At 40.5% G+C, this 18,745-nt stretch overlaps 1 protein-coding gene across 2 annotated transcripts in view; it reads left to right on the forward strand.

Moving 5' to 3' along the window:
- JAZF1 (JAZF zinc finger 1) overlaps nt 1-18,745 on the forward strand; it is a 313,966-nt gene that overhangs the window by 230,763 nt on the left and 64,458 nt on the right. For both annotated transcript variants that reach the window (XM_073581355.1, XM_073581356.1), the window contains exon 3: nt 14,205-14,401. In XM_073581355.1, the coding sequence (XP_073437456.1) occupies nt 14,205-14,401 (197 nt within the window). The remainder of the gene's footprint in view (nt 1-14,204; nt 14,402-18,745) is intronic.

The following is an 18,745-nucleotide window of genomic DNA, read 5'->3' on the forward strand; positions in this document are numbered from 1 at the left end:
GTGGCAGCAGGCATAGGCTGATGGGAATGGTACTTTCTTATTAGCCGACGCCTCTGACCGGAGGTAAATTTTTTACCACCAGTCACAGCTGCTGGTGCTCTGACCGGCGGTGGAAATCTTACTGATCAGAGCCGCTGGTGTATTTGCATGACAGCACGGGAAACACGTGATTTTCGGTCTGGCGATCCAGCAGGGTGCCCTAACAGTAGGTGTTCGATACGGACCCCGAACATTACTGTTCGGCTTCGCCCATCACTACATCTCGGTATTCTTTGCATTTATATTCTTTGTATTATATTCTTTGTATTATATTGTGCTCATTGGCAACAAGGCAGTGGTGGTAATATTCCATCAATGTAACTTTTCCAATCTGGCTATTTATCATAGTTTTTCCATTTTTATATAAAAGATGTTATTGCTGCAAAGGCAGAGCAAATTTCATTATTGACCCTAGGTGAAGTTTGTAGCAAATATTTGATGAGTAACTCTATTATGCTGAACTATTTTACCTAGAAAGAAGCCAATTAAAGAAATCCTAAAAAGGAAGAAATGTTACAGAAGGGCAAAAATAGGGATTTTTTTTATTATTATTATTTGTTGCCTTTTGGAGTGTTTTGGTGAAGTATACTACTTGTGTATTGTATCACATAACTTTTATTCACTTAAACAGAATTTGTTAACAGGCTTATCCTTCATAATCTGAGGGCAGCATAAAATAGGGACAGAGACCCTGGTTCCAGCGGTGTGTCACATACTGGTCTGTGTTCTATCGTTTGGTTGCAATCCTAGTTTCATCTTCTGCATCTCTGCTAGTTTTCTCAATAATGAACTGACTCCATCCATGCTGTTGGTTGACATCTTTCTGTGTACACTGTGCTTAGGCAGAAAGCTATCAGTCAGTGGCGGGGGCACATTTATAGCCACAGTTCATGAATATCGAAGACTTCATAGTAAAAGGTCATCACTGAGAAGACTATCAGAGCTGCAGGAATGAAAACAATTTATCAAAACTACAGCAAGAAACCCAGCCAGTGAATAAGTGTCTCCATCTCTACGTTATGCTGGCCTAAGATGGGCAGTATAACATTGGTGACAGCTTCTCTTTAAGCTTGCTTTTTGTACACATAATATATATTTTTACCTAACAATCCAATGAGAGCAGGTTCTTTTATCAAATTTATATGAGGCAGCATAATAGTGCCTTGTGCAGCAAATAGGGAATGAAGGATTAGGCATATTGGATTTCAACATGCCCCAGTCCTTTTTTTCAACAAGGGACATCAGTTCCAACCGGGAGTGACTTACATCTCTTTTTATTGAAGTTGCCATCTTAATTTTAATTTTATTGCAGCAAACCATAGAAACAATAAACGTCTTATCTAAATGCTGGGTATGAATATTACCCCGGAAGAAATGCTTAATGGTGAGAATTTTACTAATGTGAACCCAAATTTTGTAATCCACATGAAATTGGGCACATAGCAGTCTTCTTAAGAAATTAGTAAATGTATTGAATCCTTAATAATTCCGTGCGCTTGTTGCCTAATACTGTGAATTTTTGTTGTAGGTTTCCTTTACAATAAAGCAAAGTAGTGATTACAAGTCTTTATGATTTATGTAGTTGTATGTTTCAGAACTTTCCCAGATTCTTCTGTCTAAAGCCTCAGGAGAATAAATATTGATTCCCCACAGAAATGTAACCCTAGTGACATTGTAAGCGATAGTATGTTAGAACTAAATGTGTATCTTGCAGGTCTGTGCAGAAGAATGGAGGTCATAGTGCTAAAAAATAATGAGAATATAACATTGATACAATAGAAAGAAATTAAATGTGCAAAGCAATTAAAAACTGTATCTGTAATGCTAGATAAAAAGGATTAAAGTATAATAGTATAAATTAGGTCACTTGCGTTTTTTACATCCTTTTTATTGACCCTGACTTTTTTTTTTTTTTTGTATGAAAGGCAGTTTTAATAAAACTGCCTTTGTTTTTGATTCTTGTACTGGTATTTGGACATGATAAAACCTTATTGATACATCATGTGCCGATTACATGTGTTTTTAGTGCGTTTCTGATGCGGAAACAGAGTAAAAAGCATGTGCGTTTTTTTTTACCTGCAGATTTTCCGCATCAAATGCAATTCTATGGAGAAAATCGGCCCATAAAACTTGCAGGAGAGATTTTTATGTTGCAGATTGCAAACACCCACCACCGGTCAGTTTACGCAGATTTTACAAAGCAGTGTGTGCGAGCTCTATGAAGTTTTGTTTTGCATCATAGGAGCGAACTGAGACTTGAGACCCTTTTCAGAACATTGCAGAATTTCAATTTTGTTCCAAATTCCTAAATCTGGTGCCATTCTATAGTTAACCACTTACCAACCCACTTTTTAAAAGTGGTGAAAGGAATGTAAATAGGAAATATTCCCAATTCACAACTTTATGCTGCCAGAAAAAGAAAACCTTAATGAATGTAGGCAAAACTGAAAACCAGCAGTCTCGATGCTGGGGGTCTGACCACTGGGACCCCCCCAAAATACCCAAATTTCCATTCAATCTCAAGCAAAACAGCATTGCGATAAAGCGCCACTCCAGTCAATGGGCTGCCAAAACTTACTTATTTTCAAAAGATGAGAAATATCATGAAAAATATGTTCTCAGATGGTTCAAGATTTCCGTTGCATACACGACCATAAAAAGAAAATGTATTAAATTTGTTGCGTTTTTAACCCTTTCCAGTGCTTGAAAGCCAGGTTTACCTGTGATAGATTTGCAAAACATCCTCAAACCTTTTCAGGATTTATTTTTCTTTTGCATTTGTTTGGGCAAAAATTAAAATTTGCAACAGTACCAATCAGATATATGTCTCTTTTCCTTACTTTGGCTTTAAAAAAAGACATTGTGCAATAGAATGGCATATTGTGAATCGCAATCTTAAAAAGGAAGAGATTAGAAATATTTATTGGGAAGTTTTGATCTATACTCCTCATTAGGATTTCCTAATAATCCCAACAGTGTAATGCACTCATTGAATTTTGCAAGGGACCTATATGATGTGACTTCACCTGTTGACCTGCAGAGGGAGCTGTTACACCGCACTGAGCGGCAGCGGATAGTGAGCGCTGGGGGAAGGGACTTTCACATATTTCTTGCAGCAGTCTAGCCCCAATCTGGTAAACAGCCTAGAATTGTGGGCAGTGTCCATTCTCCAGGCTCTTTACCAAGTATGAAATCATATGACTCAGTCCGGCCTACAGCTGTCAGATGGTAATAGTTTTTGGAGCAGCAGCAGGAGTTTGCAGAAATAGGCATTTAATTGTTAAAATCCAAACTGCTATATTGTGCTGTTATTATATGGCTTTAATTTAGGTAATGTGAGTCATTCATTATCGTTGGGCCTTGTGTAAATGCATTGTCGAGTTGTTGACACCGCCTAAAAGCAAAAGTTAATTTTTGGTGTATGCGGCTCCAATTAACGCTAAGTGACTTAGATGATATTTTCCAGTTTTTCTGTCGCTGTGTTCTCCATTAACGTATTAATAAAGATTGCCATGCATTGATTTTTCCATGTCCTAAGCCTCACTGTATTACTTTGTGTTTTCAATGCATTAGCAGTCTGGCTTATAAAAGCAAGCCGCATATTATTATGCCTTGTGTTATGAAAATCTGGGGCTGTGGGAAAATACAGGGCAGGCGAGACTGGAGCCGGGGGGGAGGTACAAAATTCCTGTCACCTGTCCAAGAGCAAAACCTCTGTTACTTTACAGAGAAAACAGGCCTTTATTGTAGAGGATATCGATTCTCATTATTCCACTTTTTTCATTAAAAATAAGAGAATCCATGTTGGGTTTTTTTGTTTGATCGAGGAGCGATGTTATCTGTGAGGTCTGTAAAGAGTGCTCCCTGTGGAGTTTGCAGGAACTGCACCAAAATGTTTGACTATAGTGTGATACCTTTTATATAGAGCAATGATCTCTATGAACAGTGCCCCGTGTGGAAATATCGGGCATCACACTAGAATATTTAGAGGGGTTGTCCACTACTTGGTCAGACCACTTCTGATTCCTTTCCCCAGTAAAATAATAACACCTGCACTCACCTCTGGTGCCGGCGTCGTTCCAGTGGTGATGGCACTGGCTCTCCCATTGCTGGCTTCACTCTCCCCTCCTTTGAATGTATTTGACATCCTGAGGCTGCTCGCTCACTTCCTCCCGATGTCTTGATTTGTCCGAAGGCGGGAAGAGTGAAGCTAGTGCTGATTGGCCGCAGGGATTGCATGACATAACATTGTCACGCCAGCCCTGGGAAACTAATTGTCAACATCGCTGGAAGAGCACTGGCATTGGAGGTGAGAAGAGGTGTTATTATTTTACTGGGAGACATAGGGATTCAGAAGGGGTTGTCTGAGTAGTGAGAGAGATTGGATGCAGCCGTGATGTGTTGTGTAGTCGTGACGTCACAGCTGAAGCAAAATGCACAGACTGGATCAGCGGTGGAGAACCAACACTGAACCTGTGAGGGGTGAAAACGCTCTGTCTTTGGTCTTTTACATGACTGAAATCGTTTGAGGGACTATTTTGGGCAGTGGAAACCCCTTTAAAAGCATCCAGATATATCACCAGATTTCACAATACAGACTGCATATATTAGTAAATAGATGTCTTAGACATGATAACGCTGGTGTACTTACTATGAAAAATCCATGCCAGAATGGTTGTATAATCCTTTGAGAACATTTCCTTGCATAATAAAATAAGCGGTTTTGCAAGTCGAGGTAGAGATGGACTCAGAAAGTGCTCATTTAAAGTTCAGAATTATACAGCCATTCTGACATTGTTTTACGAAGTAAGTACACCGGTGTTACCGGGTCTAAAAGATCTGATCATTTACATAGGGAAATCTGGTGGCAGATCTTCTTTAATAGAGTTTATGATAGTTGATTATGGATGAGGAGTTGGCAAATAAGACTGTGTATATTGTATATGGGAGGTCATTAGCCCATATAATGGCAGTATGGGTGAAGATAAGGGGTGCTAAACAACAATAAATAAAATATACTGTGTATTTTAAGTGTATCTCAGTTGAGGGATGCACAATTAATAAGATTATAAATTGGTTATAAGTCTTCACATGTAATATACAAGCCAACTAGATAGTTTGTGCACCCTGGTGACTGACAGCCGATAGTTCGTGCACCCTGGTGACTGACAGCACAACGGCTCACATTATCTCGTCTGCTTGTAGACATTGCTCAGCTAAAAGCTTCGGATGAATGCCAGAGTCTTGCAATACTTTTGCATTAGGGCTGGTGTCAAGAAATGTGGTATGCTAATCTGCAGATTGGTAATACTGTAAATCTGACCCTGCTAACAGCACAATCGCGCCTCGGTTGGCTGCACGGACCTGCAAATCTTTCCCAGCATTCTTCATAATTCACGAAAGATGCCGTAAACATCATAGAAAATCGACACTTTTTTAATTGTATTTTTATTGAATATTTACAAACAAATGTATAAAAGCAACAAATTGACAATATTTGTGGTCCTACTGATGAAGAAGTGAGACCACTTCGAAATGCAACGAGAATAAACCGCACTGTTACCTTCTATACCGGATTGGATTCCTTTATTGGATACATTATCAGCAGGTTACCCGCAATTCCTAAATACCTGGAAGAAAAAAAATGTGGCATAATAAATATATTTGTGCAGTACGAAAATACAGGAGGTGGAGAGGGTACTCATTGCATTAAAAGCAGCAAAACAGGGTAGGGATTTGGAGGCGAGAGGTGATGGCAGTTTCACTGCACAAAAGCTTCATCTGGCTCCTGACAGGAGAACCATTGTTGCCATGGCACATGGAGACACACACGACTCAGAAGAGGTCTTAAGTTAAATTTTAGCCGTCACGACTTAAGAGACCTACTGAATTTAAGGTCTCTTAAATTCCCCCTGTGCCTCTGTGCGCTGCATCAAAAAGGCGTGCACCTCTTTATGAATTTGACGCTTTCTACTCAAGCAGGACTGGTGTCGCTCGGACATGCATTGCGCTGGTCTTAATGATTTGTCCCAAAGTATTGCTCAGACAGCCCACTGATTTCAATGGATGCCATGCAGTACTTCCCCTGTTATGGTTTCACCAAAGTCTACACCAGTGGAATCAACCCTGGGATCAGAATATTTTTGGGAATTCCATCTAACAAAGATAGATTGAAACAGAAAAAAATGTAAAGGAAGCCTGTCAGCCGGATTTTACCAAAGAAACTACAGTAGTTGTTTGGCTGCATACATCATAATATAACAAAACAAATGATACCTGATTGCAGTAATCCGGTGGGACCTGAGAATAGCCTGAAAATTCATCGGGAACATATTGATAGACTCCAAGGCTAATTTTCATTTGGTTTCAAAGCTTGGTTATAGGAACATTCTGTTACTTGTATATATTCCACCTAGCAATGTAAATATTCTTATCATTATAAAAAAAAAATAGATTTGATACTTTTGTAGACATCTTGATACTTTTCAGAACATATTGATTTCTTTATTTGAGTCTCACCCACGTGGAAAAGTTCGAGGAATTGAGAAAAAAAAAGAAACCTCAGCCCTCAGCCTGCACCTGCTTTGCAATCCACATACGCTTATTTTGAGCTTAGTTATATGTGGCTGCCAGAAGCAGTCGTTGCCTGCTGTCCTCCTGTAACCTCGTCCTGGGTAGACTGATTAAATGTCTGCCTTAATCCATGCTACTAGAAATCATAACCTTTAATCCACTGATTATTGAAAAACTTTCAAAACCATTATTCCTGTCTGGAGCCTAACCAGAAATTACCTTTGCAACTGATTTTATACCTTTTTATAACCTGTTCTAAAAATGGTGGCAGAAATCTAATAGTTTACTTGGAAACATTTGCAGTTTTTGTTTGCACTGCTTTTCATACACGAGGTCCTGTATATGTATTGACGGCACATTTTTGGATTTGTTTTGGAATTTCGGCTGTGGGATCTACTCCCATATTCCTCATCGCAGCATGTTACATGTGACTGACCCACTAGTACAGACCATGTAGTAAACTGCAGTTGATTTTAATAATGGGGCCAATTTCAAAATTCACAATATGTCCTATAGATGGGTAGTTGTGGACCTATTGAAGTCCAGCGATTACCAACTGAACATGTCCCCTTGTTCCCTTTAAAGAGGACCAAGTGGATATTATCAGAGAGATTTCACTGTGGGCGTGTACCATTTATTCTTTCCAATGCTGACCAATCATAGACAGACAGCAACATACTGGGGAAAGAAGAGCACGCCCCCACAATAGCATTGATGAACAGTCTGCTCTTCTCACTGCGGAGTGATGATGTGCTGGAGTACAGCAGACCTGAGTTTGGTGGAAGGTCGTTTTTAATTGTATTTGTACAGTATGCATTTTTGGCTAAAAATCTTTTTTTGCAATACTGTTTTATTAAGAACTAGCTGAAGAGCCCGGTGTTGCCCGGGCATAGTAACCAACTGTGGTTAGTTATAACAAATTATAATGATTACGGTTTATTGCACATAAAAACATTTCACATCATATATTCAACACTACAGATTTGCAACACAAATTAACTAAACGATTACCCAAGTATTGATAGTATTTTATTTTCAACTAATTCAAGAGCCTTTTGATAAACAACATTTTTGGTTTTTCCTTTCGGTGCAAAGATGAACAGATTTTTGGCAGTTCCAACTCTTGAACAGACCACGTAAAGTTGACCATGAGAAAAACATGGAGATTGCAAATCGATCCCTACTACTTTCAAGGACTGTCCCTGAGCATTGTTAATGGACATTGCAAATAGCAGTTGAACTGGAAACTGGAGGCGTTTAAAATCAAAAAACAAATCAGATGGAATGAGTGGAATTCTTGGAATGAAAATGTCCTCTCCTTTGGCACATCCAGTTTCTGAGCTGTGTATCTAACCCTATCCTGTGTGATAGTGTTTGCTGAGCTGTGTACCTAATCCTCTCCTGTGATACTTTCAGCTGAGCTGTGTATCTAATTCTATCGTGTGTTACTGACTGCTCAGCCGTGTATCTAATCCTATCCTGTGTGATACTAACTGCTGAGCTGTGTATCTAATACTATCCTGTGTGATACCGTCTGCTGAGCTGTGTATCTAACCCTATCCTGTGTGATACTGACTGCTGATCCGTGTACCTACTCCTATCATGTGTTACTGACTGCTCAGCCGTGTATCTAATCCTATCCTGTGTGATACTGACTGTTGAGCCGTGTATCTAATCCTATCCTGTTTGATACTGACTGCTGAGCCATGTATGTAATCCTATTCTGTTTGAACTGGAAACTGGAGGCGTATTCTGTGTGATACTGTCTGCTGAGCCATCTATCTAATACTATTCTGTGTGATTCTGTGTGCTGAGCTGTGTATCTAATCCTACCCTGTGTGATACTGTCTGCTGAGCCGTGCATCTATTCCTATCCTGTGTGATACTGACTGCTGAGCTGTGTATCTAATCCTATCCTGTGTGATACTAACTGCTGAGCCATGTGTCTAATCCTCTCCTGTGTGATACTGACTGCTGAGCTGTGTATCTAATCCTATCCTGTGTGATACTGGGCTCCCCCTGCAGTCTGTGTCAGAGGGTGGTCTGTGTTGGCATGGTAATAAATTGTGTTATTTCCATCTTTACAGAAGGACGATAACACCATAGAAATGATAAGAATAGTAGGTAAAATTGTTTGGTGAATTGGAACGCGCGGGGTTAAAATTTCTCCTCACAACATAGCCTATGACGCTCTCCGGGTCCAGACGTGTGACTGTGCAAAATTTTGTGGCTGTAGCTGCGACGGTGCACATGCCAATCCCGGACATACACACATACATACATACATACACTTTTTCTCCATTATGTACCTAGAGGCAAATTTTTTTGGTGAATTGGAACGCGCGGGGTTAAAATTTAGCCTCACAACATAAAACCTATGATGCTCTCTGGGTCCAGACGTGTGACTGTGCATAATTTTGTGTCTGTAGCTACAACGGTGCGGATGCCAATCCTGGACATACAAACTTTTTAGGATAAATTTCTTGGATTTACGTGCGCTGCCAGACAAATTTCATATCCAATAAACAGGTTGATGAATTAACCCTTTTATTCCCAACGCGTTTCGAAATTCATAGTACTTCTTCCTCAGGGGATGACATATATGTCATCCCCTGAGGAAGAAGTACTATGAACTTCGAAACGCGTTGGGAATAAAAGGGTTAATTCATCAACCTGTTTATTGGATATGAAATTTGTCTGGCAGCGCACGTAAATCCAAGAAATTTATCCTAAAAAGTTTTCATGTGGCGGTCTCTGTGTTGTGGACCTTTGGATGTGCAGCAAGCTGACATACTGATCCTATGTGCCTAACTCTCTCCTGGAAAGGGTGAGTATAAATCTTAATATTTCTTATAAGTTTGCCCGGATAAGACCCTATTGCGCTCCTGTCTTTGCCTATAGTGTGAACAAATCCTGGACATACATACAAACATACACACACACTGAGCTTTATATATTAGATAGTAAATTCACTTCTACAGCCACAATAATTCACTGTAATTCATGTGATTCATGGCTGCAATCAACAGTTCCTTATGAAGCTGTCTGTTTGGGTCCTTAGACCTGCCGGTGAGCGAGGATTTGCATTTGTGATATGGGTACAAAAATGCATCCATAATAATATAAAAGTCTGAAACTGGCTTAGAAGTACGAAAGATAAATCTTACAAATCCCGCTCAAGTATAGATTTACTGTTAACTCATCCTGCAGTCTGCTACATACTATGAAACAAAGCGGCTGTAGAAGGTAAACCGTCCAAAAATGAAAATAAAACCATAGTAAAAAAAAGATTTTATTTTTTTTATGTAATAAAGGTGTCCATTTCCTTTAAGAGTATTAAATGTCACAATCATGCCTTATACTAAGCATTACGTTTAAACCCTTTAATCACCCACCCCCACTTCACCATCCCAAAGCATGATCAGGCCAATTTTTACAATTCTGACCGGTGTCACTTTATGTGATAATAATTCCGGAGTGCTTCAACAGATCCTGGAGATTCTGAGATTGTCTTTTCATGATATATTGTACTTCAAGTTGGTGGTAAAATGTATTCGATGTGGCTTGCGTTTATTTGTGAAAAAAATGATAATTTGGCAAAAATTTAATTTTTTTTTTCAATTTTCAAACTTTTAATTTTTATGCCCTTAAACCAGAGAGTTATGTTACATAAAATAGTTAAAAAATAACATTTCCCACATGGCAACTTTACAACAGCACAATTTTTGAAACATAATTTTTTTGTAAGGAAGTTATAAAGATAAAAAGTTGACCAGCGCTTTCTCATTTTTCCAAAAACATTTACAAAACCATTTCTTTTAGGGACCACCTCACATTTGAAATGACTTTGAGGGTTCGGTATGAAAGAAAAATACCCAAAATTGACACCATTCTAAAAACTGCACCCCTCAAGGTGCTCAAACTCACATTCAAGACGTTTATTAACCCTTCAGGTGCTTCATGGGAATTTTTGCAATGTGGAAGGAAAAAAATAACATTTAACTTTTTTTCGCAAAAAAATTTACTTTAGACCCTTTTTTTTTCACAACGGTAACAGGAGAAAAATTTGTTGTGCAATTTCTCCTGAGTATGCCGATATCCCATAAGTGGGGAAAACTACTGTTTGGGGGCATGGCAGGGCTTGTAAGGGGAGGAGCACCGTTTGACTTTTATAACGCAAAACTGGCTGAAATTGAGTCCTGAACAGCTCATTTTACATATAAGAAAAACATGAATTTCTATGGAATAAGACATCAGATTGCAGATGTCACGGTATCATTTTTTTCAGCTTCCCATGACTTCCATGCCCATAGAGACGGCTTAGGAGGGTTGATCCGACTGACAGATTCCCATGAAATTGTGCCAGTCACATCCAACACTGCCAGTGTATCTGTCAGGTTGATTTCGTAATCATCAGATTTGTTACAAAATTTTCCATGTCTGTATTGAATGATACAGTCGTGGAAAATTTTGTAACAAATCTGATTAATATAAAATGAACCTGACCGATACATTGGTAGTGTTGGATGGTAGTGTTCAATGAAGCTTGCAAAAATCTATGTGAATGCTGTAAAAACAAAGTCCTTTCTGATCACTGGGAATGAGACATTTCTGCCACAGATCTGCGACTTGTGTATGTACAGCGTCATCTGCACGTTGTGGTGACAGGGTAGTGACAGATCATTGTGCGTCTTAATATGACAGATGGTGAATTACGTGCCACTGTTCAGAATTGGCAAATACTGATTATAATTGGGATAATATTGGATCTGTCTCGGACTCCGGGTTTGGCACAGTCTTAATAGATACTTCACAAATATGTTTCTTTGTATAATGCATTTTTTTTTTTTTTTTGGAAAGACACATATTATTTATTCAGTCAGTCATAAAATCCAAGTGTAATTAAAAATTTCCACTTGATCTAATTGGATTAAAGATATTTTCCATTATTTCCTCTTAATGTTTTCAGTGTTTCCAGCCGTACTTTACCCATAGCGATACTCAGTCCTGCAGAACAAAAGCCTTATTAATTTGCTTTCCAAACCCAATAAAACCCCCATAGTCCCAATCAGATCCAACATTTCCAACTGACTGCGGAAACAAACGTGCAACACTCTCACAGTCTTCTAGATGTGTGGTGATGTCTTTGGTGATGTCCTTAGCTTACTATTTCCTAGAGAAGACTCCGGCACCAAAGAGCAGATTTTCCTATGGATGTACACAGATTTATGTTGGTTATGTACCAATATTTAAGCAGAGAAAGGTTTAAAGGCCAAAGAGTCCCGATCAGATACTCAGGTTAGCATTGTGCTCATTGTATCAGGTCTGTAACCATATTTTCTAGTATTCAATTAAAAACAACCTATTACTTGCCATAAATACACATTTTCTTTATCTTGTCCAAATCCTCTGTTCTCCTGAATCTGGAACTTGTTTATTATCTGTTGGTGTGACTTTCCATTCCCGAGATGTGATCCATTCTCTTTGTTTAGAAATCTAGTTTTCTTCTTTAATCCAACTGGGCATGGTCTTTATGAAATCCCTTTTCGAGATCAATTGATGATCACACCCACTTGGCTAATAAGACAAGATTTATATTCACAAATAGGGAACAAAAGTCCATATCGCAGGAACAGAGGGGTGTAGGAACAAATTAAAAACAACAGCAGATTCAGGAGAACCATGGCATCTGCATGGAGTCTGTATGTCCTTCCCGTGTTTCGTGGGTTTCCTCCGAGTTCTCCAGTTTCCTCCAACACTCCATAGACATACTGATAGGGAATCTAGATTGTGAACCCCATTGTGGACAGTGATGATAATGTCTGTAAAGCGCTGTGGAATATAATAGCGCTAGATAAGCAACACATAATAAATAGAATAAATTGCATTTACAGCAGGTAAAATAGTTACATATTTACGGCAAATGTCTCGTCATCTCTAAACCTTTGCCGGTGCGTGGTGCGGGTTCAGAAACTGAGCAGACGATACCTTGGAGAAAACACCAGAGTTGCAGTTTTTCAGTTGCTGCAATAAGAAGTGATCAAACCATAGTATTCATCTCAAAATGGTACCAATAAAAACACAAACACGCTACACAAAAAGCACGCTCCAACACCACTCCATTGATGACAATATAAAAAGTTACGGGTCTCAGAAAAAGGCAACACAAGCTACGTTTTATTTTATTTTTTTACAAATTTAAGAATTTTTTTTTATCATCACTTATATAGCAAATGAACTGTACATGTTTGATATCTCTGTAACAGCAATGACCTGAGAAATCATGTTGCCAGATCATTTTAACCACAGAATGAAAGTTGTAAAAACAAACCCCCCAAAAATGTCTCATTTTTTTTCACCACTTGACTGCACCTGGAAGTTTGGTAAAATGAATGGTTTTCCTTTTAAAACTACTATTCGTCCCACACAAAAAAAAAGAAGCCCCCATGTGGCTGTGGCTGCTGAAACATAAGAAAAAGTTATGGCTCTTAAAAGAAGAGGAGGAAAAAAATGCAAGCATGAAAATAAAGAAAGAAATGTCTGGTCATGAAGGGGTTAATTCATATGCCATGAAAAGACATATGGATTAGAGTTGGCTTCACTAGAAAGTTTTTCAGCTCACTTAATTGATCCGTTTAGTAAATCTTTTACCCATCCTATTTTTCTGTTATTTCCAATAAACAAGTTAGAAAATGTGTATTACTATTCTCCTAAATAAACTCAATAAAGTGTGTCACCATATATTCTGACTAATAATTGGACAGTGTCGGGCTGGTGTCACACCACCATATTTTCTCTCGTCCGAGAGACACGGGCTGATTTTTCTCATCACACTCTCAAACTCTTATCTGATCTGAGGAATAAATCTGACATGTACCGTATATGGCCCCATAGAATGGGTCCGAGTGTGATCCGATCTTTCGTTTGATCACATTCAGACAGAAAATACAGTCATCCGCACGAGGCCTTAGAGTGATCAATCTGAGGAAGTAGAGTTTCAGTGTAAAGAACGAAAAAACAAGGCCAAGCAACAAATATCCACCAACTCACAATAGAGAGCAAAAACACAGAAGTCAATAGAAAAAATACAATAGATTGGGCCATTTCTATGGATAAACCTAAATTAAATGGGAATGGTTGGTGATATCAACTTCTTGTTTGTGGCACATTAGTATATGGGAGGGGGGAAACTTTTCAAGATGGGTGGTGACCATGGCGGCCATTTTGAAGTTGGACATTTTGGATTGTATCTTTATAAATGGCCCACCCAGGTGTATCCATATAAATGGCCCACCCTGTATATTAAGTGATTAGCAGGATAAAAGGTAGAGAACAAGTGCGGCCGGTTAAAAACTGGCCTAAAAGACAGAAAAACTTTGAACAAGTACAACTATGGAAATGCACGGGCAATATACAAGTGTATGGTAATACCCCCCAAAATATATATCATACCTATAATGGATGGACAATATTAAATTATTCCGAAAGTCCTTTTTCTTATATTTAGAATATCCCATGTGCCTAACATATGTCCAGTACTATATTTTCTACTCATTGTCTGGAGGATTTATGTTCTTCTTATTTTATTATAGATTCATGACTGATGCAGCTCGACGAGAACAAGAAACCTTAAAGAAGAAGATTCAGCCCAAGCTCTCACTGACATTGTCAAGCTCTGTATCCCGTGGAAATGTATCAACACCGCCCCGTCATGGCAGTGGCAGCCTCACCCCTCCAGTCACTCCACCCATCACTCCATCTTCTTCATTCCGCAGTAGCACCCCTACAGGTAAGTTGATGGAAGTGCTACATGAAGCTTTTAGTGCCTAATATATTTATTCACTGGAATTACATTATCTACATACGGTATATAATTGCCAGTTGGCGCTGTCCCCAAATCCCATAAGGCACCGTGGCAGTGTCACTTGCGCCTGCAAGTACGGTATGTACTCGAGTATAAGCCAGCGGGGGAGGGGGAGCGGCAGGAGAGAGCAGCTGTGACAGCATACTCACCCACTCCTGGCCAGGTGGGTGCAACGTCTCTACATTTCTCTCTGTCTTCCTGGCTTCCAACAGCACTTCCTGTATTCAGTGATCACATGGTACCGCTCATTAAAGTAATGAATATGGACATGTCTCCACACCCATAGGCGTGGAGCGCATACTCATTACTTTAATGAGCGGTATCACCTGGTCGCTGAATACAGGAAGTGTTGCTGGAATCCAGGAAAACAGAGAGATGCAGGAATGTTGCAGCCACCGTGCCAGGAGGACGAGTAAGGACCGGGGGAGCCGAGCCAAGGCAAGCCATCCATACAGGATGGGACCAGGGAGCCATGCATACAGGATGGGACTAGGAAGCCATGCACATAGGATGGGATCAGGAAGCCATGCATACAAGATGGGACCAGGGAGCCATGCATACAGGATGGGACCATGGAGCCATAAATATAGGAGGGGGAGCCACACATACCAGGACAGGGACGGGGGGAGCCACACATACCAGGACAGGGACGGGGGGAGCCACACATACCAGGACAGGGACGGGGGGAGCAACACATACCAGGACAGGGACAGGGGAGCCAAACATACCAGGACAGGGACGAGGGGAGCCACACATACGGGGACGGGGGGAGCCACACATTCCAGGACGGGGACGGGGGGAGCCACACATACCACGACAGGGATGGGGGGAGCCACACATACCAGGACAGGGACGGGGGGAGCCACACATACCAGGACAGGGACGAGGGTAGCCACACATACCAGGACGGGGACGGGGGGAGCCACACATACCAGGATGGGGTCGGGGGAGCCACACATACCGGGACAGCAGGGACGGGGGGGTGCCACACATAGCAGGACAGGGACGGGGGGAGCCACACAGCAGGACTGGGACGGGGGGAGCCACCAGGGCCGGACTGGCAATTCTGGCAAATGCCAGAAGGGCCTGACTGGTCGTGGGCTGCCTTGTCTGGTACGTTGTTAACAGAATCGGTGTTGTCACAACACCCATACTGTTAAGAATTGTGACGGAGTAACAAATTCTCTGATTCTGTCATTTATCAAAGCAGGCCAAGGGTATCATTAGAAATACTGGTCTTGTAGTAAATCTTGCTTTCCTCCATCCAGGGTATATACAGTATAATATTCATAGTAATATATCCCATCTGGTGTTTGTGGACGGGGACAGCATGGGCCTATGTGATTTCAAATGCCAGGGCTGAATTTCAGCCCCAGTCTATACCTGGGAGCCACACATACTAGGACAGGACAGGGGGGGACAATGCATACCCGGCTTATACTCGAGTCAATAAGCAAAATTAGGTGCCTCGGCTTATACTCGGGTCGGCTTATACTCGAGTGTATACGGTGCACGTCTCCGCTATTCCCACGCAGGCGCAGTAACAGTCATGTCGTTACTACGCATGCGCGGGAATAGCGCTGATGTGTATGTCACTTGCGCAGGCACAGTTCGTGGCCGCAATTCCCACGCATGCGCAGTAACAGCCACAACTGCGCGCTCTACACGCGCTGCTCCTGTCAGCACCACTAAGCATACACAGATGTTAATTTCAACGCACTCCCGATGCGATAGCATCGGGCCTATTTCTAGTTTTTACATAAAAGGTAGTATTACATAGATGTTAACATACCTTGATGTTTACACATCCCTTGTCGAAACTCTACTGTTTCAGCAGCAGCAGTAATGAGAAAATAAAGTTTAAAAGCTCTGAATCCCTTCCACTCTGCTCCTGAGTGACATCTGTAGCAGGCGTCTTCAGAGCTCTTGCAAGGATTTTTCTCTCCAAAACTTAATTTATTAATATGGTGCTGCTAATACAGTACAGTAAGGTACGTTTAAACACCTTTTCTGTTTTTAATCTTATTTTATTATTTTCCTTTCAAAATACTAAATGAAGCATCTTTTTCAATTGTCTTCTTAAACATTCACTTCTATGTTGCTGTTGTAGAGTCTGTTTAACACCTCTATATGGCTGGCTGTGCTACTGCTTCTAATATAGAATTGACAGCACTTCTGCTCATCATCTCCTCCTCTTTCCTCTCACTGTTAGAGATAGCAGTAGAGAGGTTGTACACGGTAAATCAAGCTATTAGAGAAGGCGAAAAAGACCACTAAATTATCAAATCAAATATTTGGAGCCATCTTACTCTTCCTGGAGCACCGAGTATGTCCAGGGCATGTGCAAAGACAGCCTATTGATTTCATTAAGCACCTTCATACTGTATGCTTAATTTCTCCACTTGTTGCGCAGCAAGCAAGTTACAGTCTTGTTGTCCACACATCATTTGACTGGAAGGGTAAATTAAATCAAAGGTATTTATATCTTAACATTTATATCCTAGCATTTTTCTAGGATGACAACATTAGTGAGTTTCTTAATATATTAGATGTGTCTTAAATATAAATAGCCACCTTATAGGCTCCTGCTTTATGCAATACAGGTCTATAGCTTGTTGTATAAGTGGAATAATTGAGCAAGTATGCAGCAGACACGCTAAGCCCCATGGATTGGAAAGTCTTATCTCACCTCACGGCCTGGAGACAGTGTAGTGCAGTCTCGCCTTTTCGTATCTGACTGTGAACGTCATAAATTCATCTTTTTAACCTTGAAAGCATCACTGCAAATCATACTTATTTTGGGTACTGGCGGCTTTTTTATGCTCTGTGAGCAGTTTATAATGACTTTTAGAATCCAATGTAAACATTCCTTTTCCTGCAGAATGATTAGAATTTGGAAATTGTTAATCATGCATAAAAATGTTAGAAGCCCCCTAAACAATGTTAGCTAATAAGCATTGCTTTATGGGCTTGTCCTTCACTGGTTTCTTTTATCAGTTTATGCAATATAATTAGGGGGGAGAAAAAGTTCTATTAAATCATTTTGTTCCCTGCATGGGGTAAGCAGGCCAGAAATGAAAAGCCATATAGTGCAATAATTATAGCTCAGGGCTAGGGGAGTGCAGCAGCTTTGGGGGACCCATCTCACCCCGACGGCTCTTTGTGTCTGCTTTTCAACATGTAAATGAGGTTTGCAAAATATGAGACAGGTCAAGTAATTTTGTAAATTCATCATGAAAGATCCTTAGACAATAGAAGGAGCTGATATTTACAAATAGAAGTTCTAGCAAGAAAATCCCATATTACTATACTGCAATCTGCATGGCCTGAGGTTGGCTGTGAAGTGCAATAAGTCACACTTGTCTACAACCCAACGGAAATAAGAAAGAGCTTCGAGACTAGAAACACAGTAGTCATGTCTCCCTGCATAAGGCAATAAGTTATATGCCATTAGTTATACTTACATGTACTTATATTCCTCCACCAGGAGCTGTATGAATATATATATTTAGCCCCCCCTTAGTGGGGGCATTATACAGACAGGCTTTTATCATTGAATACTTTGACTGTTAGAGAGCATTCTGTTAACACTGCTTAAAGGAAATCTGTCAGCAGGTTTTTGCTATGTAATCTGGTAGCAGCATGATGTAGGGACAAAGACCCTGATTCCAGGCATGTCACTTTCTGGAGTTTTTGGTGTAGTTTGGATAGAATCCCTGTTTTCTCTGTTGTAAACAGTGCTCAGAATGCTGAGTTGTGTATAACTCTGCCCACACTCCTGATTGGCATCTTCCTGTGTACACTGTACATTGTCAGCAAGCTGCTGATCAGTGGTGGGGGCGGGGTTATACAGATTAGCCTGACTGGCGTGCACGTGAGACCTAGTCATGCAGCGATAATCTGCAGATAGAACACTAGTTGTATTGAAACTACAACACACAGCCTAATCAGTGACACATCACTGTAAGCAGGGTCTCTACACCTGCATTGTGCTACTATCAGATTAAGGCCGGGGTCACATTTGCGAGTGTGATGCGAGAAACTCGCTTCAATACCCGGCACTCGGGACCGGAGTGTGCGGCTGCATGTATTCCTATGCAGCCGCATGCTCAGGTCATGAGTGTCGGCGGCAGTGCCGGGTATTGATGCGAGAGACTCGCGCATTGCTCTCACAAGTCTGACCCTGGCTTAAGTAGCAAAATCAGCTTAAACTGATTGGAGATGGAGTACATTTAGGGATCTTATTTCCAATCTATTAATATCCAGGTG

Source organism: Dendrobates tinctorius, unplaced genomic scaffold, assembly GCF_039654945.1.
Source record: "Dendrobates tinctorius isolate UK_male_01 unplaced genomic scaffold, ASM3965494v1 ptg000070l, whole genome shotgun sequence".
Taxonomy (NCBI): domain Eukaryota; kingdom Metazoa; phylum Chordata; class Amphibia; order Anura; family Dendrobatidae; genus Dendrobates; species Dendrobates tinctorius.